Source organism: Diorhabda carinulata, chromosome 6 (genome assembly GCF_026250575.1).
Source record: "Diorhabda carinulata isolate Delta chromosome 6, icDioCari1.1, whole genome shotgun sequence".
NCBI lineage: Eukaryota > Metazoa > Arthropoda > Insecta > Coleoptera > Chrysomelidae > Diorhabda > Diorhabda carinulata.
The window spans coordinates 13,429,739-13,456,918 of record NC_079465.1 but is presented as its reverse complement, the minus strand read 5'-3'; the positions used below and the strand labels follow the sequence as shown (position 1 = coordinate 13,456,918).

The 27,180-nt window shown below is 30.6% G+C and overlaps 1 protein-coding gene across 3 annotated transcripts; it reads right to left on the bottom strand.

The window, feature by feature from the left end:
• Window positions 1–565: 565 nt before the first annotated feature.
• Window positions 566–26,938, bottom strand: LOC130895222 (ATP-binding cassette sub-family F member 3). 3 transcript variants are annotated; one of them, XM_057802413.1, is made up of 15 exons: window positions 26,759–26,938; window positions 26,479–26,586; window positions 26,335–26,412; window positions 25,011–25,119; window positions 24,784–24,958; window positions 22,850–23,064; window positions 21,672–21,828; window positions 19,830–19,936; window positions 13,977–14,177; window positions 13,413–13,595; window positions 13,183–13,356; window positions 12,955–13,129; window positions 11,596–11,776; window positions 7,737–7,957; window positions 566–4,038 (listed from the first exon to the last, which is right to left on the bottom strand). In XM_057802413.1, exons 2-15 carry the CDS (start codon window positions 26,513–26,515, stop codon window positions 3,877–3,879), a joined length of 2,175 nt encoding a protein of 724 aa, XP_057658396.1. In that variant the 5' UTR covers window positions 26,516–26,586; window positions 26,759–26,938; the 3' UTR covers window positions 566–3,876. The 3 variants fall into 3 exon arrangements, with proteins under 3 accessions (XP_057658396.1, XP_057658397.1, XP_057658398.1); XM_057802414.1 differs by having other exon boundaries at window positions 26,335–26,431; window positions 26,759–26,924; XM_057802415.1 differs by lacking the exons at window positions 26,335–26,412; window positions 26,479–26,586; window positions 26,759–26,938 and adding an exon at window positions 25,170–25,486.
• Window positions 26,939–27,180: the final 242 nt, after the last annotated feature.

Below are 27,180 nucleotides of genomic sequence, written 5' to 3'. Positions count from 1 at the left end.
CGATGTATAATTTTATCCACAAAATTATATATCACATTCTTTTATGCGTAACTCATTGACTTTGAGTTTAATTTTTACAATAGTTTGATTTTGAAAAGTGACATTTATATCAAAAGGTTGACGAATGCTTGTGAGAACTGATAAGGAGGAAATACTAATTAGTAAAATTTTCTAATTTTGTCATGAAAAGCAGATTATAAGCAATTCTTTAAATCTTGTCCCGCTGTATCAGTTTCGCAGTCAAAATACTTTAGATACATTTCACAGTTCTTCAAGTGAAAATATATGAAGTATACACTTGCATGATGCTTACACAATAATCAGCAAATATTTTTCATTCCAGATATGTATGCTAAAGATCCGTAAATTTCACATACACCTTTATCCTAATGGACTATTATGCTTTATACTAGCATAACTTTGCTGTTTTTACTGATAAAGTGTGATCACTAAAATTAAGCTATAAACTAGAATTAGAAGTTTTAGTGCGATATGTAATGAGTAGCGTACTCTCAGCTTATCACACTTGAAAAATAGAGAAGTTTTGGATTACTACAGAATAAGATTTTTGATTTTTAAGAAAATATATTTTTTATTTATTGTAATAAAACATATCGAAAATGTATATCAAAAATGAAACGTGAGAAATTGAATTTTCCAATTGATGTTTACATTACATAATTAAGTTATTTATATTCAGTTTATGAACTTGAATAAATTAAAAAATCAGTAGTTGTTGATTGAGTATTAAGCACAAACAATTCCTGAATAATTTACCATCCAACAGTAACAGCATTAAGTAATTTTCAAATATTTGTCGATATAAATATCCCTAATGGCTTTCAATTGCAAAGCAAAAGTCTGACTAGTTTCGATGGTTTGTATGTTTGAGCGGCGTAATAACCTCTCTTTCGGAGTCTCTAATCCGAACCTAAGAAAACACCAGCAAGTACTGCTAGTTGGTTCATGTAGTTAAATATCCCCCAGATATCTGGTGCAATCTTCACTTCATTAGTCAGTTAAAATTTTGCCGCAGTTGTGCGATTATATAGTATTTCGATTTTCAATAATTCGAAATTATTGTTTGACGTTCTTTAAAGGTGGAAACAATTCGATATAGTATAAGAGGTGACAAGCAGATTTTATATATTTATATTATATATGGTCAGCGCGAAATAGGGTTTTTTGGGGAATGAATGTTTAACTACATGAACTTAATAATAGCGCTCACTCGTATCGTCTTAGTTCAGATTAAAAATTCCGAACGAGACGTGATTACGCCGGTCTAAAGAAAAACAAAAACGTCGAAACTAATCAGCGGTTACAACCCTCTCTCTCCCAATTGTGAGTTATTAGGGATGTTGCTATTTATATCTCGTTTTTCAGAGATGTAATTCAATCTTCGTCGGGGTATTAGTCAGGAAAGTAGTTTTCTCCTTTGAAGAACCGCAAACAAAAATTTCGAATTACATAACTTTAAGACCCGCTTCCTCGGAATCAAATTTTGAGTTCCTATTTATAGTACTTACAGAGTTATGACAGACCGATTTTGACATTATCTTTTCATTTTAGAGCATTGGAAACGTTTTCAGAAATATCGCATTTTCTACTATTTTTTCTGAAGCTAACTTATTATTTTAAGAAATCATATTAAAAGCTCGAGTATTCTGCGACATTCAAAATTCCCGCTTTTTAATGGTGGGTATTCATTTGCAACAAAGCACTTCGAACGAAGAAAACGCGCCGCGCGCGTTGTATCAAATTCGTCTAATCAGTACATGGCACCGAACATAACAGAACATGCAAAACTTTTTCGGAGATTTGTAGATAAATAAAACTTCCTCAAAGGGAATTAATTCGTTCGCCGATGTTCAGTAGATACGACAGTTTGAACGTCCGCTGCGTTTGTGGTGTTTTAACTGTGCGTAGCTATTTTATGGGATCCTACAAATGGAACAAATTATGAAAAAGTAAAGAAGCGTGATGGATACGTAGTAATTGCATAAGGTGCATCGCATCGGACGTGGAAAAAAATGGAAAGTCTTATATCGAGTTTTAGAAGAAAGCAAAAGGGACATAGGAACATGCAAAGGTAAATATAAAGATTGGAACTATTTACTTACTGAGATTTATTAATTATTGTAGGACAGGGACAGTACTTAATGCTAATTCTTCTTTTATTTGTGTCAATATATTTGCTACGGAATTAACATCAAGGGCACCTGCTACACAACAAAAGCACATGCGCTGTAATTGTGTTAGCTTCAAAACCAAGCACGTCAGCCACACCTGTAAAGCAGTTTATGAAACGAAAAAGACCAAATATATGAACAACATGTGGAGAAAATACTAAGAAGGACAATATATCATCGGAAAAGCAAGGCAATTACCAACCATTTAATGTAAATCAATTATCCAATCTCTCTGCACCCATTCAAATTTCTGTGTCTAGACCCTGCAACATTTGTTAATTTATGTGAATAACATTATTCACATAAATTAACAAACCTTTATTTTATCTTTAAGTTCTTGTATAAGGGCGTTGCAGGTTTTATTAATTATAAAGCCGATTCATCGTATCAAAATTTTAAATAATTATTGTACACTATGTTAAGAGACCCCAGTGGCTAAAAAGCGCAGTGTAACAGACAGGAAACCTTGTACAGAAATTGACTTTCGAAATAGGGTATTTTTTTATTATTCTAGGACCTATTAAAACATATCAGATTCTCGAAATATTCTGCAGCCATTATTCTAAAAATTTTCATCTGCATATAATCTAGATCATATTTTGAAGGCGCAAAAAGAGATGTCTTGCCCACATTTTTGGTTTTCTTTTTTGCTCTTCTATTACCCGCTAATACCTCTACAATTAAAAAGGCACCAGCGGTTATAGTAATATCAGTTAAATCCATGTCGACAAATACACAAATAAGCACGCAAAATATTTTGTTGCAGGTTGTTCAGACCTTGCGCGAAAATGATTTTTTGGAGTGCGCAGCGTTTGGTTTATTTGGAGTGTTTTGTTGCAAGTGACTACGAAAAATCAATTACGTATTAAATTTTTAAAATTATAATTGTTAGAAAACAAAATTGGTCATACCAATGAATTCTAAAGGGTTCAAAGAATTTTTCAAGCCAATAAAAAATATGTTTTTTTTAAGAAAAATTTAAAAATTTGAATCATGTCTCCCTTTAAAAACCTCAAATATATCACTTCTGAATAATGCCAGAGAATAACTGTATAGTAGGCAAAAAAATTTATTTCTTTCTCACAACTTTCAAAATCAGTTAGATTTTAAGGACTGTTGTGTTTAGACATTGTAAGTTATTTGATACCAGTAATTTCAAATGCTGCCAAAAATATAATGTCTATTTTTTCTTTATTGTAGTTTGAAAAAATGTAGATATTTATAACTATAAAGAGTATAAAGTAGAGGTTTAATAATACTGAATAAAGCAGGTGAAAGCACTGACCAAAAAGAAATTTGAGTTAATGCTCTTTAGAAATAAAGAAAATATATGTGAATTTTAAAATCATTTCCATAAGTGCTGACTATTGTAATGTCAAAAGTCAAGTTGGTGTTATGTTGAAATACTCAACAACAAAAACTGAATTTTCTTCATAAAATAAATGCTGGGTTGCCATTTACTGTTCAGCAAGAAGTGCTGACTCAAATTGCTTTAATAATTACAATGAGTGGAAATAAGCACCATTTTTAAATGTTATTTTATTCTTTCATCTTATTATATTCATTCCCATAAAATGGGAAAAACTTAATATTTTGAGAGCAATATTTGGAACAGTCACGATCTTAATATTTCATGAAGCCTGAAACACAGTGCTTTTATTTTCAATTTAATAAATGAAAAATGTTATTTTGTTTGTGCTGCAGCTTCTAGCTCTTGTTCCACTATTTTGCGGTATTCATCAAAACCTCCTTCTATACTTTTAACTGAGCCATTTCCACAGACCCATAATTCATTGCAGACCATTCGTATAAGTCGTTCGTCGTGGGAGACTAGAATTACACCACCCTAAAATTAGAACAATTAGAATTATTTTACACAAATTTAATCGAGAATTCTAATGTTCAAGTTAAAGCCGGAAACGTTATTTTGATTCCGTACACATCGCTTCATTATATTTGAAATCATGGCTACAGGTTAAAGCGAAGATGAGGACATGTGTCAAAAAAATACAAAAATTAAATCTATAAATAAATATATATCTCTTAAAAACCCATAGTATCAGAGAAGTAAATTTCGTGTGTTTTGGTTAATTGGCAGAATATTTTAAATGAAGGATAGTTTTTGGTAAAAAAAGGCAATTATTATTCAATAATCTACCAACTAGTTAAAATATTCGTTAAGTAAGGACCAAAAAAGAAGTTAATCGTTCTCATTGAAATAGAAATAAATTCAATTTTTGCAATTGAAACTCTTCCTCATTAAAAAAAATAGGAGAAAACACCTACAGTTGTCAGCACAAAATCGGTTGGGACTGACGTTTATTTTAAAGATAGATAGAAATAAATTTAATTTTTGCATTTGAAACTCTTCCTTATTAAAAAAATTAGGAGAAAACACCTACAGTTGTCAGCTCAAAATCGGGATTAAAGAATAACTGTTGAGCTGTAATATCCAATCTAACTACTCTAAAGTTTATTCATATGGCGGTCGAAGCAAGCCTAAATGAAAGCCGTAACAATCAAATAATGGACTGAAAAGGAAGAACCGGCTCCAAAGAAGGCAAAAGCCGTTCCATCTGCAGCCAAGAATAGTTGCCATTGACTATCTTGAAAAGGGGAAAACTATCAACGACGAGTATTATGCGAACTTATTGCAACGTTTAAGCAAAGGAATCAAGTAAAAACGGCCACATTTGGATAAGAAGAAAGTGTTGTTTCATCAGGACAATGCACCAGCTCACACATCCGTTATTGCAATTGCAACAATTAATGAATTGAAGTTTGAATTACTACCTCATGCACTCTATTCGCCAGATTCAGCCACCTCGGATTATTATCTATTCCCAGACATAAAAAAATGGCTTGGTGGTCAAATATTTTCCAACAATTAAGAGATGATGTCGGCAGTTAATGTTACGCCTCTCTTTAAAATGAATAGTGGGTGAGTGATCCAAATAGGTATTTAATAATGTTATAAATTTTAGATTATATTTTGATAAAAACCGAAATTAGCTGAAAAGAACAGAAGATGTCTAAAAAATCTTTTATTTATCATTGAAAGAGGCCTAGAAAAAATTGAAGAAATACAGACACATCAACTAGTAATATTTCGATAAGTTTTGAGCAATATATTTATCTATTAGGAGTTTGAATCGCAAACAGGGCGGTTCTCTATGCTAACGTGGATAAATAACACTGTACTCGAGTCTTATTACGAAAACAGAAAAAAGGGACTTGAATCAATTAAAAATTTCAAATCAGTAAGAGTCATACAATTAAAAGAAGGAAGATGAAAAATAATGTTTACTCCCCGTATAAAAGTCGGTAAACATCTAACGAACCGTCAGTCTACGTGGACTTGATGAATGTGGGTCAAAATTCATCATCTCTTCTGTTTACCAATGAAAACATCGAATCGTAAACATAAATGCATTTCTATTGTCCGAAGCTGTCGGAAAGCGTATGTACACAATTTCTTCGAAATATTCCTGTCAGACAGTCTACGATAAGCAAACGCGTCGTTTCGTGAGATTCATTTAATTCATAAATTTCTTTATGAAATTGCACAGTGTAGTGAGAATAAAGACAGGTACGCCATTAGAGGCAGGTACATTTTACTGGTCTATTTAGGTTTTATAATTTAATATTCAGTTGTAGCAAGCTAACGAGGTATAATAATGATAATCCAAGTAGGACTAAAATTAAGTGCATCTGTCTAAATAACGGCGTATAATGCCGTCCAGTTCATAATGATCCGATTGCCTTTTAACGAATACTTTCTCGCATAAGATATACATATTTTTGAAATTATTTATAAAAATAATAAATTTACAAAAACGAGGTATCTACGCCTATGGTAGGTCAAACAAAATTGTCGGCAAGGGTTTCGAACCGGTTTTTATAATCTGCGATTGATATTGGAAGAACTATAATAGACGATAGTAACTGTGATATAATAATAAGCAAACTGAATATAATAAGAGAATAAAGGTATCTGGAAAATAACTAAAAGAAACAAACAATGGAACTATGGAAGAATAATAAACACATGCACAGAGGATAAACTTATATAACGCACAGAGGTACTAAAAATGTGGCGATAATTTGGAGAGAAGATGATAAACGCCTATAGGAAAAAACAAAAATTATTCTCAGGTGTTATTGAAAACGCAAAAAACAACAAGAATAAAAGTTGACTCATAAGCAAAACACATGCAAAAGAAAAGATAATAGTAAACGGGGATGTTATCATGAAAAGGCGGAGAAAATATTTAGATATTTTTTAGAAAGGATATAAAAGGCGCAAAACAAAGAGACGAAAAGACAAGCAGGAGTAGCAGAAACTGAAACAACGAAACATAAAATAAGTACAAAATAAATAATACTTACAATACCAGAAACTAGGGGAGGCACCAGGAATAGACCAAATAACAAACAGGGAAGCTACAGAGAAGCGCCAGTAGATTGGCAAGTGCAATTATTACACCATTATACATATACATATACATTATACATAAGGAATTGCAACAATTATAGAAGAATCAAATTACTATATTCAGTCAGCAATAAAAGAAAACAGTTGAACTGGAAAAACATTCACAAGAAGGATTTAGAGTAAACAGGGGAACAACAGATCATCGGCTTAAGTCGCAAACCTCGTAACTCCATATCCCCAAATTTTACAATTGACATAAAAAACTTATCGACGTAAAAAGTTGAATGAAGACCTTCAACTTTTTGATAAAGGATTAAAATAGTAGCCAATTTCTATAAAATATTTGAAGAAAAACAGTTCAATTAACTTGAAACGGAGTTTTAGCTTTAAACAAAATAGCAGTCTGAAGTTTTCTATTTAGACTTTTAAATTGTGTTGAATTTTTTTTAACTTTCACGAGTTTTTTTGTTAGATGCGTTCAGAAATTACCTATCTAATGTTATCAAAATGTTGAATAGGAAAAACGGATTTACGTGGTTTACGAATTAAGTCGACGAGATGCAAACTTCACAATTAGACAAACATCTGGAAAAGTAATAAGAGGAGACGGAGAGATACACCTATATTTTATTAGATCTTGAAAAAGCATTTTAAAAAATCAATATAAATTTTTAAGTTTTCAACCAAACTCTAATAACATCAATCCGCCGCCAAAAAAGCCATGGTAATTTATTAATTAGTGTTTTATCTTTTATTTTAGTGAACATAGATTGAATATCAAGGGTTTGACTGTATGGTATCTTAATATTGTGTTGTTTAAATATTCCAAAAAGTTTAGGAGTGACTGGTTTTAAATACGGATAAGGTATATAAATGTTAATTTATTTAAGTTAAGTTATAGTGTTAAGTTATACAGAATTCGTTTCAAAAGATATGAAGGATATGAGTTTTCATAAAAAAATTTGTAATGTATTTTGAGGTTCTTTTTATGATATACATAAGAATTCGAAAGCTCGAAATATATTTAAGTTAGTACACTTTGGTGTTTAATTTTGCTACATTCCTAATACCCTAATAATAATAATAATAAAATTAAATAATATACATGCCGTATATTTTTGAATAGATTTTCCTAATGCTTCAATGGTTTCTATATCTAAATGATTAGTAGGTTCATCTAGGACTAAAAAGTTCGGTCGACCCATGCACATTCTTGCAAATGCCACCCTAGATTTCTGACCTCCTGATAAACTTGATACTGTTTGTAATGCTAAATCGCCAGATACTCCAAAGCTACCCAATTGTCTTCTATATTCTTCAATTGGTTTACCTTTAACAATATGTGCATAGATAATGAATTTGCAAATATCTTTATTATTACAACAATAAAATTTCTATGAAGATATCGGTTTGTAAAAATATACAAAGTAGAGTAAAATGGACGAAATGAATATAATTTTTTAGTATATATTATATACTATCTGGTGTTTGCACATTTTCTGTTTATGTCATATTTTTTGAGATATAACGTCATGAGGAAATATTTTAATTGCATCACACTGTATTTCTATATTTTTGATTAATAAAATACTGATTCCAGGTTTGGTCTCAGTACTAATTGATAAAGATTGAAACTCCAGTTTGTTGTTTCATCACATTTGATGTAACAAGATATTTGAAATTTATACATTATCATGTTAGAAGTGCACTTGAAAAAATTACTTTATTGATGTTGAGACACTAAAAGATCGTTACAAGCCGCCGGCGTGTTTAATGATACATATCCTGACAGATATTCTCATTTTTCCAAATCTATATTTTCCGAAATGTGAGAAACTTGATGAAACTGACAGTGTAAGAAATATTACCGATTTTTAACGAAAATAAACAGCTACAAATGAAGATATTAAATGTACAGGAAGAACCTAAAAATTCAAAATCCAACACTCACAATAAATAACGAACTATTCTATTAAGTGTTAACATGACCTATCAACCTTGTTTGTACAATGTAAAGCCCAAGTGTTTTTTTGTAAATATAATCGTTAGTTTCACAAAACTGCGTGTTTCGTTTCTGTGGTTCTGTTCCCCGATTTGTAACAATTATTTAATTTGATAGTAATTCGCACATTTTGGCAACCGTCACAGGACATTATGGAGAAAGTTGGTAAGGGACAGTTCGTCGGTGTGAAGACTATAGTTTGTGATTTTGAATCCCTGCGTGAGAAAAGAACGATCGCTTTCGTATTTGTGGAAAATGTACGTATTTCTGAATAAAATATTCGTAAAAAATTATGACTTAAAATAAAACACAGCGAAGCTTTGACTTGTTCGTGCGTCCCTCACAAAGGTATACTACTGCCGCTTTTACGGAGGCGAATGTTGAGATAAACGATATACAGAGACTTATTGAATGTAAATACTTTGAGTTAGCGCAGTGAAATTGAAAAAAATTATGCCGAGCTGTTTGAAACGAATCCCGCTGAGTTTAACAAAGTCCTCACCGACCCTGGGGTGAGAAATAAGTTCCAGTTAGAGCCCTATAAAGGTAATATTTCCAAGAGGATTGCCTGTTGAACTCAGTTTTCGAGTATAAGCCAAAATAAAATCCTCAGTGACGGAGATAAGTTACAATACTTGTATCAAGCGGCACTCGTTAACAGTTTTCCTTCATCAGGTAAAAACTACTTTAATGCTTTAGCTGCCTTAAAGGATTGCCTTGGTTATTGAGACTTATTTATTGAACACTATGTTCGAGCTATGGAGCTATGTGGGTGTATGACCGCCTTGAAACAAATAACTTTTACGCTATCAGATAGTACCAGAATTAATTCGTTCTCTCTTCAATCGTATTAATCATTTACAGTTATCAGGAGAAATTTCGTTTCATCTCATTATGCTGCTAGGGTTAGACAAAATCTGAACATTGTATTTTTGTAGAGATCCAAAGGTGTAAAAGTTTATATTCAGTTGGCGGCAAGGTCACTGGATTTATATCTAATGCATTTTTTGTTTTAAGCTGATAACTAAAAGATCGAATCAAAGACAAGGTAAAAAATATAGCGTTTGAAATGATTCAAACTTTGCTAGTCGTTTGTTGAAAGGTTAGGATAGGTTAGAATGTTGTTAATCCGTAATATGTAAGTCACTATATCGGCAATATCATATTTATTCAAAGAAATTATAAATATAGAATGATGCCCTTAAAATATTATTTGATGACGTCCTATCCAAAAAAAGTGACATAAACAAATAAATCAGCAAACGTCATTAGAGAGTATACAAAATGTATTTTTCCATAAAAGTTAAGACACAAATCAGGGTTCCGCCCATTTTGCACGACGTTGTTGAATTTTTCCAAGATATTTATTACATAGCCGAAATTTTAATAGAACATAAAATATAGGATTAAACTAGAAAATAGTTTCAACCCTTTCATACCTGATTTTTTGTTGTGAAAAAATTATTTTCTTGTTGCCGAGTGGTTTTTAACCCATCAAAGAATTGTACTGTGACAAACAAAATTTTGTATCAATCAAAATATTATGGTACATTATACGGTCCATTGAGACTCAACAGTTGTAGATTTCTATTTGTAGATTAAAATGTAAAAAAGTCCGAAAATATTTTTTTACATGTTATAATAAGACTTTATTTTCAATTGAAATTTACGAGGCAAAGGTGCACTTTACATTTTTGACAAAAATATGACTACGTTGTTTGCAACGTGGCATTTTGCATCTAGTGGGTTCCTTTTTATTGTCAGAGAGGCATATGATCAACATTATCATCAGCAATGGGTCTTTTCTCGCCTCTTCTGACACTTTTTGTTAATGTTGGTATATCATCACAAGCTGAGATTGGTCTTCTTTTTCTTACTTTCTCAATGGGCCTATTTGCCATTATGAGACCATTGGTTACATCAAAGCGAAAGTGAAGAAAATCAATTAATTTATTTTTAGGAATATTTCTTAGTTGACAGTCAGCTAGAACAAAATCTATCATGTGCATTATTAATAGCAAAATCCATTTTCGTGGCTTTATGAAAATTCTATAAGTGCTAATCATTTGATCTAATAAGTCAACACCTCCCATTGAGTGATTGTATTTTGCAATTACTTCAGGCATCGATATATTCAAGTATTTATTAGATTTCATGTCCCACCTTCTAGCAATATCTTCCTGTCCTTTTCCAATGAAATTGGAAGCCATGCAAACAGTTTTTTTCTCTTTTTATTTCTTTGTCAGACAGTAAGTCAGGTTTCGAAATCTATTCAGACTCACGTTACATGCAGTTATATACATATAATTCGAATGTCAACATAGCAATTTATCGTCGGCCATGTTCAGCAAGTGACTAGTAGTTGTGTCTTTACCTACTAGATGTTGCCACACGGTACCAAAATGTAAATTGCGAACAAAATAATTAATGATAATAATCAATTAATAGTATGAACACCATAGTGTATTATAGGTCTGAAAGGGTTAATGTTGCCCTTGAAAAAAACTATAATTATTTGTGTTTTTTTTAGTATAGATAATTTATCTAGTTTCAATATCAATTTAGTCCATAATAGTATCCCAAGTTCAAAAGATAAAATGAATTATGAGAATAAAAAGAGAACATTATTGTACCAAGTCTTGGCTGCAAATTGAATCTAGCTCGATACAAAGGGTTTGTACAGGGATAACATTCCTTGTCTAGAGATTCAACAAGACATTATTGAATGAAAATGCCATGACTAGAAGGTAGTGAAAATAAAGTTGTTTCAACCCTTATTTTGAATGGAAAATATTTTAGATTGTGATATATTAAGAGGATATCTATTAACATTTTCAATTCTTAATCAAGCGACCTGGATAATAAAATGGTCAAATATGAAACAGAGTAATTGATATATTTACCACATAAAAAATATTGAAACTTGCAGTGATCCAATATAACAAAGTATTACAATTTTTACTTACCAGGATAGGTCTGTTGGAGTAATTCCACAGAATTAACATTCATATCTAATTGGTCTACATGATGCTGACTGAAATAACCAAATTTTAGATTCCTATGTACATGTCTCATTCCAGACGTAGGAGATAAAATTCCCATAATGATCTTTAAAAGTGTAGTCTTACCGGCACCATTATCACCAACCTAAAATTAAAATAATTTTCAGGTCATTTTATTCCTACCGTTTTAAAAATAAAGAATAATTTGAAATATAAAATATTAAATTTTATTGTTAATATCAATTTTTTATAGAAATTATTTTTGACTTTTCCACTTAATTTCAGCTTTTCTTGAAGTATTATCTGACATTGAGACGTATGAGATTTATACGATTTAATAAATCACCCACAACATTAATATCAAAATAGAATCTATCCTTGACCAAATTAACAGTTTTTTGACAAAATTCAAATACATGAATAGAATTATAAATTTTACTAGATTACTAAGTTTTTTTGATATTTCTTTTGTCTTAAATAAATGTAAGTATTTTTTGTTGTATTGATGATTTTTAAATTATTGAGATGCCTGTTCTGTGTAACCAGCATAACAACTATCACAAAGGATATTGTATATTTTTGATTTGAAAAGTAAATAAAATTTCTATGAAAGCTGCTGTACAAAACAAAATTTTTGATCTCAAAAATTAAAACAATAATTTATAATGTAGAATATTCTCTTATTTCAAATTTTCTGTAACTCCATGAGAAAATGATAGAAATCTAGTTGAAAATCTGAGGTTACTACTAAATTTATAAGTTATAAAGTGCTCCTTTCTAAGGTCATTAAGCAGATTTGAAACATTTCTTGATAAAATCAATGGTGATCAAACAAAAGTTAGTCTACTTTTAGCTAGATTAAAAACAATTGAATAGTTTTAAAACATTGCATATTGAATATATTGATGAGAAAATGAGTTTACACAATTTGGACAAATTGAAAATTTAAATCAAACACCAAACAATTCAAGTAAGATTAAGTTGCCATCATTGATCTATTTATAATTTCAAGATACATTTGAAAAATTTATTTATAATGCCATAAACTTAAACAAAACTTGAAAGTTGACAATTTTACCACAGCCGTGGGGATTTATAAGAGACGGTTTGAAGATAACAAAATAATTAAAATAAATAATAAAATATATTGTATAATTATTTTCAACGTCTTTTATCTTGAATATAGATGGAGTTGAGCATTTTTTTGCACATCAAACCCATTTATTTTTCAGTTTTCTACCCACCCTCAAGACAGGGTCATCTTTTATTGAAACACCCTGTATATTTCAAATCATGTTCAACTTTCAAAAATATATTACTTACAATACATATTCTTGAATCCATTGTAGCACCAAGATTAACATTACTAAATATAACCCGTTCAGATGTATATTGAAACATAATCTCATCAAGTTGCAGAATAGGGGGTGAGAGAGTTTCTGTGTCTGGTAATTTGAGTACCACTTCTACTTCTTTAACAATTGGTTTCAATTCAGGACTAAAACTGAACGTTTACACAAATACTATTAGTTACAGTGTTTTAATACTTACAGTTTTTCCAACATTTTGATTTTAGATTGAACCAAGGCGGCCCTATTTGCATTATATCTAAATCTATCAATGAATTCTTGAACGTGTTGTCGTTGTTGCATTTGAGCTTCATATTCTCTTTGTTGATTTTTCAGTTTTTCGGTTTTAGTTTTTTCAAATTGTTCATAATTACCCCTGTAAAATTATAATAATTGAAATAAAATGGACGATTTTAATAAAAATAAATTTACCTATATGCATCTATCCTTTGAGAATGCAGGTGTAAAATGTCAGTAGGTACAGTGTCTAGGAAATTCCTGTCATGAGATACCACAAGTAACGTCGTTGGCCAATTCTGTAGATAATTTTCTAACCAAATGATGGCTTTAATGTCCAACATGTTCGTAGGTTCATCAAGAAGTAGAAGATCTGGTCTGAAACAAATAGTTTCCCTGTTTGCTAACATGCTAACATAACTACCAAAATTATACAACAATCAACGAATCATAAATAAATTTATTAAAACTTTTTATAGCTAATAATTTCATATATTGTATTCTTTACTAGAAGTGTACAGAAATATGACATTATGATATCAAGATGTCCTACCGGAAATTATATAACAAACTTAACGAATTTTCAGGTATTTTGTTCGAGTGAAATGAAAAAGCACTTCAGAAGTGATTGAATCAGTTGATAAAATATTTATTTAATAAAGTAAATGATTGGAATAAATTTCAGAATTTACATAGTATAATATTCAAAATAGCCAGAATGCTCATGTTATATTATTTTACTTTTATATTCACCATTACCTTGAAAATAGAGCACGTGCTAATGCTAATCTCATTCTCCATCCCCCAGAAAACGTTTTTGTCGCATTCTGTTGCATTTCTGATGTAAAACCTAAACCATTTAAAATTATAGAAGCTTTAGATGGTGCTTTATCTGCTTCTATGTTTTGTAATTGGTTGTATACTTCTGTCAATTGGCTATTCAGCAGAGGGTCAACAGAGCTGCAAGAAACATAAATCAATTTCATTTTCGGTTGAAATTGTGTTTTCATTATTGTAGATTAGAATGATTTGATTTGAATACCGATTAAAATAATGTACCGTGTGTCCCCAAAAGAATGCCTCTCGGGCATATATAAGAAATCGTTTAATGTAGAGTTGCAGGGAAAAATGCCCAGAAAAATTTGGAAATTATTTTTATATTCATATACCTATCGCCAGAGAGAGTAATTGAGTCAACAAATTTTAAAAGCCAAATTTTACAAAAACAACCCGACAGAAAATCACAGCATTATTAAAAAAATCTATATATATTTTAAATTACAAGTTTTTTACTATAAACTCAAACAAGCAATGGGAAAGAGTGTGAGCTTTATTCTAAAAATCTTCTATAGCTTCGGTTTTGCTTAACTGATTTTTCCAAATTTTCGAAAATCAACATGATGTAATAGTTTAGACTTTACTTAATGAGTAACATGCTCACTTGAGGGGGCTACATTTTTATATAGTTATTTTTAAAATAGTTTAAATAATAATATTTAGTTTGAATGAGGAATTTAAGATGGTATCAGGTTCAATAGTTGTTAAGAATTATTTATATGATGCATATCCTGACAGCTAGATAGGGAGTTTTAGCCAGACAGGTCACCAGATTAACGAATTGGTACATAAGCTTTTGAATAATGAAATTGTAATTAAAAAACAATATTCAAACTTAATAATAATAGCTTGCAACAAGTTATTTATAATAAATAATTTTATCAAATCAAAAACAAACAAAGAATTGAATTAATATTCTTATTAACAAAAAAATCAATTCAGTTATTAAAACTCAATAGCCAAAGCAACCAACATTTTAACCAACCATATTCATGAACCTAAACACTCTTCTAAATTTAGAGATCTATTATATAATTATATAAAACCAAAAAGAATGTTTTAAAAGAAAATCCAAATTTGATAGTCACACCATCTGACAAAGGTGATTATGGAGAAACAACAATATTTAGATTTATCGAAAGAATCAATAAATACTGAATATAATCGCCTTAATCTTGTTAACAGAAATTTCCATGCCATGTTCGATAAGCCATTTATGAACTTGATGTAGAGCTTCTTCCATACAGTACCTTAAGTGATCGATATTAGAGTGTGAGTAAGTCAGTATAATATCATCTTGATAGAACAATTAACAATCTTCCTCAAACTTGCTGTGTAGACATTGAATAGCAGTGGACTTAGGGGAGAGCCCTGTGGTAGTACCTTCATAGATTGTCTAGGACCAATTAGCCGGCCAGAAGTTGGCGATCTCATAAATATTCTTCTTGCTGTCAACATATCTGTGATTAACCGAATAATGCCGGCATTGATTGATTGATTGATGTCATTTAGGTGTTGTGCTAATTTATCAAAAAGAACATTATCATAGGCTGCAAAGATATCTAAGAATATGCGTAACGTTATTTTCCCCTCAGTAAATGCCGTATAAATCTCTAGAGTTAATTTTGTGAGGCATTCCATTACTCCTCTGCTTTTTCTGAAGCCGACTTGTAGATCATTGGATGTTTTGTTGCTTTCTAAAAAATGATCTATTCTCATTTGTATTACGTTCTCCAGCATTTTACTTACGCAAGATGTTAATGCTATTGGGCGGTAGTTATCGTGGCTACTAGCGACTTTACCCGGTATTATTATCGATGTTTTCCATTGTTCAGGTAAGGGCATATGTCCGTTGATAACGTTGTTGTAAATATTAAGCAATTTTTTGATCATGATCTCTGGTAAGTTCGCCAACATTGAGTAAGTTTTCATGGTCCTGTATCCCTCTTTTTATTCATTAGAAACGAACGTAATTCATCCTCACTAGTTGGTGGCGAAGGAACTGAATTTCTAAATATAATAACTTCTTCGTCCCTCGGAATGATCGTCGGGGTTATCGCGTCCAACATTGTTTCTAACCATTGTTCCGATTCTGTACATTGAGTCCCACTTTCTTTACCTCCTTTTGGATATTTTCTCACAACCTTCCAAACCTCTAATAGGATAGTCTCTGCTTAATGATTCCGTAAAGGATTTAAAACTCTCCTGCTTCCTTTTCTCCATGATTCTCCTAGCCCTGGCTACCATTTTCTTATATTCTACGTAGTTTTCCTCGGAAAAGTCGTTCTTATATTTCTTCAATGCGCTACTTCTTAAGCTGCGAGCTTTTTCATAATCACTATCCCACCATATTGGCTTTTCTAACTGTTTTCTTGTTCTCATCGTGATTCTTGTTTCTGGGATAGCTATATTAGCTCTTTCTTCAATTTTCATTTCCCACTCCTCATAAGTTAATCCTAATTCAACGTTTTCCAATGCCTTTCTAATGCCGTATTTATTCCAATCTGCTTTCTTTGTCCTCCATTTTCTGATGGAATGGTTACCATATATTGAATAGATCCCATCTCTTGATTGATTGTGGTAGCTGTGGGCATGTGATCGCTATTTCTGGATGTTTTTATTACCATTGACTAAATGGAGCTAATTCTGGAGTCACGAGTGCTATGTCCGTGACACTTCGATTTTGACCTGTTTGTGACAACCGTGTAGCTTCTTCTGTATTCAAGTATACTAGATTTTGCTCTTCAATTGCGTCCATTAAGTGTATACCTTTCGTATTTGTAGTGCCTGATCCCCACCTTTGATTTTGGGCATTCAGATCTCTCATGGTGATAAATGGTCCGCGTATTTTCCTAAATATCTCTAGATAATTTTGTTTTGTAATGTACAAATCCGGTGGGCAATAGATTATAACTATTAAAATTTCTTTAACCTTTACTCCTAAGATCTGAAACCGGTTGAGTAAACTGTCTTTATTAATAAGGATAGCTAAGCCTCCCCTTCCGTCATTTCTATCTTGCCGTACGTTTGTATAATGTGGGAAAGCAATGCTTTGATCCTGTTTGAGAAATGTTTCGTTCAGAAGAATTGTCTGGCTGTTTTTCATGTGTTAAAACTCTTAACTCAGAATAATTCGAATATAAACTTCTAATGTTCCATTGTAGAATAATTATTTTTTTTTTCTTTTTCATTTATGCGTCATTAATATGTCCTTTGTGCATCAGATTCATCGGGGCTGTTTGGTACTGGAATCTCATCTGTATTCATTTTTTATATCGTTTCAAAAGTCATATCCTGTTGTCTTTGATCCATTTCTATATCCGCCACTTCAGGCGATTCTAGAATATACGAATGTGCAATTCTCTCAATTTCTGAAAGTACTTCCCTCTTTGTTATATCCTTAATTTTTTAATGCTTCAGTAATCTTTTCAGAAAATCTACTAGTGAAACTTATTGACTATCTCTGGGGTAGGAGTTCTACATGGTGGTGGGAGTAAGCATCTTTTGTGGAGTTCCACATCATAAGCTGGTGTTGGAGATTGTGGTTTCCTTTTTCTATCTACTATTTGTGTATACTTCATTTTTGGTGTAAAAAGTTGTTCAAAGTTGTTACTTCTTTTTTAATACAGGAAAATCTCTACCAGTAAATATAATTGTATCTCTTTGTCTTTCAATTCTAGGAAACCTCTGGCTGGCTTCAAAGTATGAGCAATTTTCAAATGTCATAAGTTTTTCAATACTTTTTTGTCTTTCATGTTCCTTACAGTTTCTGTCTGTGGATTTATGTTGAGCATTTGAGAAGAAGCATTTCGGTTTCTTCAGTTGACATTCCTCCTATCACATATGGAGCACCTCTTCTGGCTCCTTTTGTGTGCCCAAATCTTAAACAGTTCATGCATTGGATAACTGGTTCAATATATACCTGTACTATCGACTCAAGTAATTTACAGCAATCGCTTTTGGCAATTCCTTGCCTCTAAAGGCGACTACTATAATTTGTGTTGGTTTATATTCAATCATATTATCTTCATTTACAATAATTCTTCTACTTAATCTTCTAGCTGCTATTATTGGTCTTGTAGACACTCCCTCCGTAATTACTTCTTCCATTGAGGTGTTATTATCAATTAGTACCTAACTATTCCTCTTACTGAAACTAGTGAAGAAGGGATAGATGCATCCCAGTATTTTTCTGATATTATTTTATTAGTGAGAAAGGTATTGACATGGTGTGAGGTGATAAATTCAATTCCAATTCTGTTTCTTCCTTTCCTAGCAATTTATACAATGTACGGGGCTTTATCATATACTTCATAATTTTTTATTGAGATCTTAGTTATGTTGGATTGTGATATGTGATTGTCAAGAAGTTTGGGATGAAGAGGCCCAGGGCCCACCGAATCCAACGACATGAGTGCTTAAAATTAGGGTTAGCGAGCTTTGAGCTTTCAACTTACTGCGTGTTCTACAAGATTAGAATTGCACCAGTAAGAACTTAATTATTCGAAAATTCAGAATTTAATATAAATTTTTGAAGAAAATTCACTTTCACACACGTGCTCATTCACAGAACTCCCGACTCATTTAAATTCAATGAAACTTTTGATTATATGGTATTTCCACAGAATTACGTCTCATTAGAATTAGATGTAATATCCCTCTTAAGTAATGTCCACTTAAATATATGCCTTATAACATAAATCAAGTGATATAAGTAAAATTTGCAAACTTAATAAAGAAACTCTATTATATTTCAATATATATTTTTCTTATAATAATAAAAATTACTAACAAAAATGTTTGGAACCCCAATAGGCTCTTCATTATCCCCTATATAAGTAAATATGTAATGGATTATATTTTGGACTTTCTTATATATGTTTTACCCTTCAAATTATTCTTCATTAAAAAGTATGTAGATGATATAATTTTATCTCTTCCATAATGAAATTGATAATTTACTATTTTACTTCAATAGTTTCAATCCTCATATACAATTCATTATTGAAAAGGAGAATACTGAAAAATCTTTACCTTTCTTGACACTAAATTTATTAGAAATAAATAAAATTTTAATTGACTGGTATAGGAAACCAAGTTCTGGAATATATATCAATTATCATTCATAGCCAATACTTCATAAAAATAACTTGTATGTTATTCATAATTGAACCAATGACTATTCCAATCAATATTAAACATAATTCACAACAATCTAGCCTAATCTAACTTATCTAACTACTTTAATATATTCCGAGCTGTTGAATACTTATGTAATTATTGTCTGGGAAATAATTAGTTAAGATTCGACGGTTCTTTGTGTAATTTTTTGTAAAAACATAAAATTCATGGATGTGATAGTTTGTGGACTATAGTATTTTGTGTCAGTCCATAAAATGATGGTATCGTCTGTTAATATAGCTGTTTACTGTTTTCTGTAATCATAACTGTATTTTACATACAATCTCTCAAGCATAATGTCGAATCTGATATCATCTATAATTGTTTTAAAAAATACTAGCAAACTATTGTATTGTCCAATAGAAAACATAATGTAACCTCAGCTTAATTAGGACACAAAGGACATGTAAGGACCACAGTTGCCAATCAAAAACACAAGCTAATATTGGCCATATATGCAATATTAGCTTGTGTTTTACAGTTTTACAGAATAACTTTAAGAAATGATTTCCAATTAACTACCAAGTTTCTTTCCAATACATCAATAAATGTGGTCATTTCTTACAAATTGCAGTATGAAATATTCAATCTTACCCAGTATTAATGGCTGCATTAATCTCTCGTTCTCTTTTAAGCAACTCTTCTCTTACAGTATCACATTCTAAAACACTATTTAATGCCAAAGTATCGTCTCCTATAACCTAAAATAAGAAAGAATATTGCACATCATAATTTACATAAAAAATATTCGACAAACAATAATGGATTTTAATTATAAGGTAATATTGGAGAAGCCAAATTAGTTCCCTTTCTCAAACCTCTATTTCAAGTAATCGAAATTCACATTGTTTTAGTTAATAATCAATTCTTGTAATTTCACAAGACTCACTGGAGGCACAATAACTTTTTTCAAGATGAAAGAAGCCAATTTCTAAATTAATCTAGACAAATCTGTATAGTGAGGTCATCTTTAAATTAAAGCAGGAATCAACCAAATCCCAACAACCCATGTAAGCTTCCCATATGTAGTTGTTGCCGGTATTCACATAAAAATCGTTCAAAGTAATTCTATCCCAATTGAAATTCTTTATTCTAAATGACTTCTCCTGTTTTTCTACAAAAATTGTCAAGAAGTCTTATCCAAAGAGTATATTTGCAATCATATACTCAATGTGAAATTCATATTCTTGACTACTTCAAAAACGTTTCATTACGACAGCTGTTAGCTGTTCAAATTCAATAATTAATAATTCAAAACCTGGAGAAAAAAGAATTCTAATATGTCCCGAAATAAGTCCCGATGATCAAAAGTGCAGCTATAATTAAGAAAGTTTTCCAATACAGAAAACTTTTATCCTAGAGCTTGATTCAGAGTACAAAGTGTACATTGATGGTATTAAAATTAAGCCCCTCGAAAATTAGCGAAATTAAACTAATATTTCCAGATGTTACATATTCACGAAAAATATCAAATTTTTGAGATGGTGCAATTAAATTACAATCCATAAATTTGGAAAAATTTAAACATATTAAAAGTGCATTAAGCATGCATAAAAAAAAGTCAATACTTTGTTTTCAATAACGTTAACATGTTTCAATATTTGACTATTTTTATATTGTAATAAGATATTCGTATTGGACTGTGAAATTCAATCAAGCAAGGACGGTAAGAAGAAACCAAGACTAAGTAATCCAGACTGGTCCTCTTAATTTGTAAGTTTGAAATTCAACAAATTCTTTGAGTTTATATCTGATAACGGCGAAGTTATAAAAGACACAGTTCAGGCTTATGACGTGCCATGCTGGACATACCGGTGACCTTGGAAAGCTCCATCTTTATATTTCTATGAGGAAATGTAAATATTTTGCACTCGATGCCACTTACCAAAAATGTGAACAAGAAGATATAGTTGAATAATACAGGACATGGAATATTATTAAAAGCTATAATAGATAATACAATGGAATAAAAATGAAATAGCTGTCAGAAGACAAGGTGAGATAAGAACATTAACAGTAGGCACAGCTAATACAATAAAAGAAATGATAAAATGTATGACTATCAAAAATTGAGAAGTAAAATGCCTAATGTGGCATTATAAGGTGCAAATAATAGAAAACATGTGAGTTATATTATATATAAAAAACAAAACAAATGTAAATGTATATAATAATATTTTGAAACAAACTTAGGATATGAAAGGAATATTATTACGTCAATCAAACAGTAAGTATTTTATAGATTTTAACTATTAAATAACAAAAAAACTGTAAGTTGGTAAACGACTGTTACATATTATTTTTTATGAGTTTTTTATACATAAAGATAATACAAAATTTTTCAATAAATCTATTTTTCGATATAATTTATACTAACAAAAGAGCTTTATGAGTATAAGCATTATTTTATAGAAGAAAAAATTCAACTTAACTTACTTCTTGTTCTACATGAAGAATCGATACATGTGAAGGAATTCTTAGCTGAAAACTTGAAATCATTCTAAGTAAAGTACTTTTTCCTAAGCCGTTTCGACCAACAAGACCATACCTCCTACCATGAGCTAGTGTTAGATCAGCTCCTTGTAGTAACACCCTTAAAATAAATATAGCAGTACATAAGGAACACAAACAAATCTTTAGCTATTAAATTAGAAGGGACTGTGAGTGTTATAAATATGTATTAATGAGAGGCAACCACTGAAGATTTGATGCTGTATTTGATACAGGAGCCTTGGATCAATGGAGACAAGATTCTTGTATTGAGGTCAAAGAACTTTTATAGTAGTTAAGAAAAATCTCAACAAAAAAGTAATAAACCAATTACTTATTGTTTCTGGCTGCATGATATTAGATGAGGAAGGGTCACTACTATCTTGAATCCGTGATCTGGAAGAGGCAACCAGGTCATATAGGAAGCTGTTGATGCTAAGATGCGGAGGAAACAGCCATCACGTCCAGTGTGGAAGCAACAACTACAGAGTTATCACTAGGCATTGTACTGTTGGCACATTACTCCAGAAATAGAGAGTGACAATAGACAACTATGATAAATGTTGTAACGTACAAGAAAATACTATCTAGCATCTGCTTTTCCAGTGCCCTACCTTGTACAAAAGACGACATCAAATTTTGGTGAATGACACGGTAGTTTTTCCCGAAAAAATAACAGAATTAGAAATAGAAAACCTAAGAACTTTATTCTGGGTTGGAAATTCTTATAAGCTAAAAAAGGGTAAAATATGGGAGGGTGGTAAGCTAGTTAACTTAATTTCCAAATTATGGAATATAGAGGGTAACGCAATGCGTCTAGGGCCATCGAGTGAACCACGCCCAATCCAGATCAAAGTTACCCTTACTAACCTAAGCTAACAGCTTTTTATCTTGAAATTAAAATTACAATATTAGAACTTTTCAACAGTCTATATAGAAACTGCAATTTTTTCTAAGCCTAGTTTCTAGTCTTTGAGATTAATATTTTATTTTTTTCTAAGAAGCACACTGTTCCACTCATTTTAATTAGTTTATATATGTATACCACAATGTGAGGATGTATAAATGAATTCACATATTATTTATTGAAACTAGGAAGCAAGATCCTTATTCCATATACTTACCTGTCTCCATATGCAACATCAAAGTTCTCTATTCTAATATCCTGTGTTCTGTTAGTACCTTTGGCTTCCAATTTACTATCTTTTTTACTGGTAACTTGAGATGCTGTAGCAGTTTGTAGCTTAGGTGGTGCAATTGTTTTCACTTCTTTAGTTCTCTTGTCTTGTTTTTCTTGTAATTTGGCTTCGGCTTTTTCTAATTTTTTTGCATCAACTTTCTAATTAAAAAAACAGTAAATCAATTAACTATTGTGAGATTTTCTCTAACCTTTCACTAAAATCATGATGATTTAACATTAAATAAAATTGAATTAGTACACTTTGGTGTTTAATTTTGACATGGACAATTTTCATAATTATATTAATCAATATATCACCTATAACATTGATATCAAAATAACCACACTAAATTTTTTATTCTAAGTTGTTTTATCTTAACACAAGTAAGAACATTCAATTAAATTACTCATAGCTACAATGAAATTTATACAATAGCATTATATATTTTTCTCAAATGATTTAGGTCTTTTTACCATTGATAACTGTCTTGTTTCTAAGTATGAAAATCATTTCTAAAAATTATCATTATTTGTATTTGACAGTGTTTCAACAATTTTTGAATTTTTATAATTGAATGTATGTTTTTTGATATTATATGGTTTGTTATGTAGTTTTATTTTTTATATCATATTGATGACTATTTAATTGATCAAAATGTTACTTTATTTGTTTCTAGGTGTTTTGGATTTTAGTTTAGTGAAATATATTGATAATGTATTATATCTTTTACGACTTGTTCCAATATTATATTGTCAAGATAATTTACTAGTTGTTGTGAAAGTCTGTATTCTGTATTTTTTGATGTGTTGATACCACAAATCTAATGTATTGATATTATTTTTTTTAATTTTTCCGGGTTTCCAAATTCCTTAAGGGGGCTCCGTCAGTATTTTAGTCCCAGGCTTTGTAAACCTTAAACCGGCCCTGCTTGTACTTATGGTAAGGAAGTGTGTTCTACATTTTGATGTTTAGGTTCTATTTTGTTCCTTGATTGATTATAATATTTATTTATCCTTCTTTGGAACATGTTATCTGTCATTTTCATTTCAATTCAGGATCTGAGGAGGAATAATTACTAATCTTTTTTGCGACATAGAATGACTTAAATTGACGTTTGAATATCTTGAAGAGAAAGTTGGTTTTGAATACCATATTGTTATTATATAATGGTTAACTCTATATAATCTGGCATCCAGAAAATTGATTCCATATTTTGTTCTAGCTGAATTGTGAATTGAAGTATATAATTTCTAGGTATACTTTCTAGGAATATTCAAGTAAATTTACTTAAAACAGTTTCCTGTAGATCATCTATTACTAATTATGCTTTAATGTTTGATATTAATGAGAATATTGACATTTCACCTTTATTAAGTTTTTATCAAAATATTTTCCTCAGAATTTTTTATAGCCAAAGTTCATGAAAAAGGAGTTATTTTGTAATATTTATTGTAAATCATAATCAATATTCAACTATTACACTTTCTCAGTATGCTCTAATAATAAGAATAAATTTTAATAAAATATCTTAAAACAAAAAAGTCACCAAAAGTATAATCCCAACCGTAATATTAAACTAAATGTTCAAAGATTTCACTGTTAGCATCAATGCAATGCTAAGTTCAAAAGGATCAGAGCGCCTCTATGATTCTCTCTAATAGTTAGAGAAATTTTGTAAACCTCATTTTTTAAAAAGCCTAAACTTTTGTTGAATCAGTTTTTATTGATATTAATAGATTTATAGTTACATAATTTAAATGAAAATTTTGATTTGTTAAAAAGTAGTTAATAATAATTATAATTTTTAAAATTCAGTTTTTTTCTGTAAGTAATATCTAAGATTACTAAAGCCAGATTCCCTAGCTCTAGTATCTTACCAGTGAATCGTCTCTTTGTATCAGCCATATGCTTTTGACATCTTCTACATTTTGCCCTGTGTTATCTACCATAGAACCTAAATGAACTGGTGCATTTAATACTTTCATTGCTCCATTAGCAGTTGCCTTAGTCCTTTCAGGTTTTAACATACAAAGTAGTTGATCACATATATTCCTTAAATATTTAAATAAATTAGTGTGTACTACCAAAGATGAAATAAGCACACCTGATATCTTCTTCGGACTTATCATTGGATATTTCTTGCAAAACTTCTCCTATAGCTTCATAAACTTCGTCGCTGTCTTCAAATTCATCTGCACCGTTTAACAGAACACCTACAATATTTTAGGTAGCTTAAATATTTTAGATTTATGTAAGCAATTACCTTCAACATATTTTTTCAAGTCATCATCTATTAAAGGAAAAATCGATTTTATATATTCGCTACACGTTCCCATTATTCTGAGAAACTGAATAAATATAACAATTTCGTTAGAAATGAAATTGACGAATACTTATAACCTTAAAACTCCATCGAAGTGACAAAAATTTTTGGTAGCCATAGACAAAGATTATATACACGGATAGATCTGCCACTCTGTATAAAAATTTTACGACAAAGTTCGATTCTAGCGACAGATCTCAGATTGGTTCCGTACTAATTATTCATTTGATCCTTAGATAAGAAAAAAAGATTTCTATAATCAAAGATTTGATCTAAGGTTCATATCGATGCTAACGCTGTAGATGCGCGGACGTTTGAAAATTGGCTTGCGCGGGATATTTGAAAATGGATTCACAATTTCGCGGGAAATTTGAAAATAACTCGAGTAATTTTAAATGCTCGAAGCTAGTTGTCACATCAAAAAGTGAATGAAACAAAAGTATTATGCAAAATACTTTCATTTTGCTAACATTTCAAATTCAAATATTGTTGTTTACAAGAAAATATAAATATCTGAAATTAAAATGCTGTTTAAATGAAGTATTTTGTAAAATATTTTGGATTCATGTACAATTTATGTGACAACCTGGTGCGACCATCTAAATTTCACAATTAAATGGTTTATATAAGATATATGTAGATGGAATATTGATACACAGGATCATTATCATAATTTTTATTTTGTTTTTGACAATTTATAATTATATCCACAAAAAATTTTCCTTCACACTTTAGCAGGCTTAGGACTGTCAACAGTGAGATATTGGTGTGAAATCAGTAAGCAAAAATAAACATATGGACAACTACATTATAGAAAATATACAATGAGATTTATCTTTCACCTTAATTATTATTGAATATTACTGAATAATCCTTCTGGTTATTAATATGAAATAAAAGCATGAAGCCTGTTCCTCAGATGTTAAACATATCAATCCATTTCTTTGTTTTTAAATAACTACCTGCTTATAACCGCCATAAATGGTCGAGTCATGCCTATAACAAAAATGTACAATGATTCAAACAATTTAGCATCTTGATTACATGACTAGGAGAATCAATAGGCAGATTTTTGTGGAAATAATATATTACAATTCATACCTACCTATCAGCTTTTTTGGAGTTAAAAATGAAGATGGTTGCTCCTGTACCCAAAAAATATTATTTTCACCTTTTTCATAGCCTACAAACATAACTTTTCACTATGATTCATAAGAAATTTATTATCACAGTAAATATAAGTACTTACCAGGTAAATGTAGAGTTTTTTCTCTATCTGCAATCATTAACTAGGGGTTATTTATTCATTGCAACCAAATTCTGCGAACGTCTTCATTTCTTCATAGGAATGGAATGTCTATAAAAAGTAAAATAAGGATAAAATCATTCAACATATTTAACCATTCAACAAAATGATTTCCTAAATACAAATTAATGAAGTTAGGAAGAAAAGGTTATTCTCGTTTAGACATGAACTTGCTTTCAATTTAAATATTTTTATGTTGATAAATAGTAAATATTACTCTCACCTTTTCGCTTGCTTATTCTGCTTCTGGTACACAGCAGGCCTTTACTCGTTTACTCATATTGAGTAAGTAAACTCGACAGTACAACTTTTAAATGCACAAAAATGCAAATAGCTAATAAACAAACAATATCAATCATCTTTGCAAGATGGACGTTGTTCATTCAATAATCCTAGGTTTTCTTTCGATACATGATTGCAACTTAGATTCAGAATCCAGATTGACAAACATTCAAAAATAAAACACCAAAAAATAAGCTTTAGATGTGAACCAGTCACAGAGATGGCGTTGAAAATCGTCCTGAACTTCTATTCTAGTGCACAAACTCATGGTGTAAAAACTACAAGGTGTGCTATTGTGCACCAGCTGGAAAGCAGCCAATGAGGATTTTCTCCCAAAACGACGCGCCAATTTGAAACATTTTA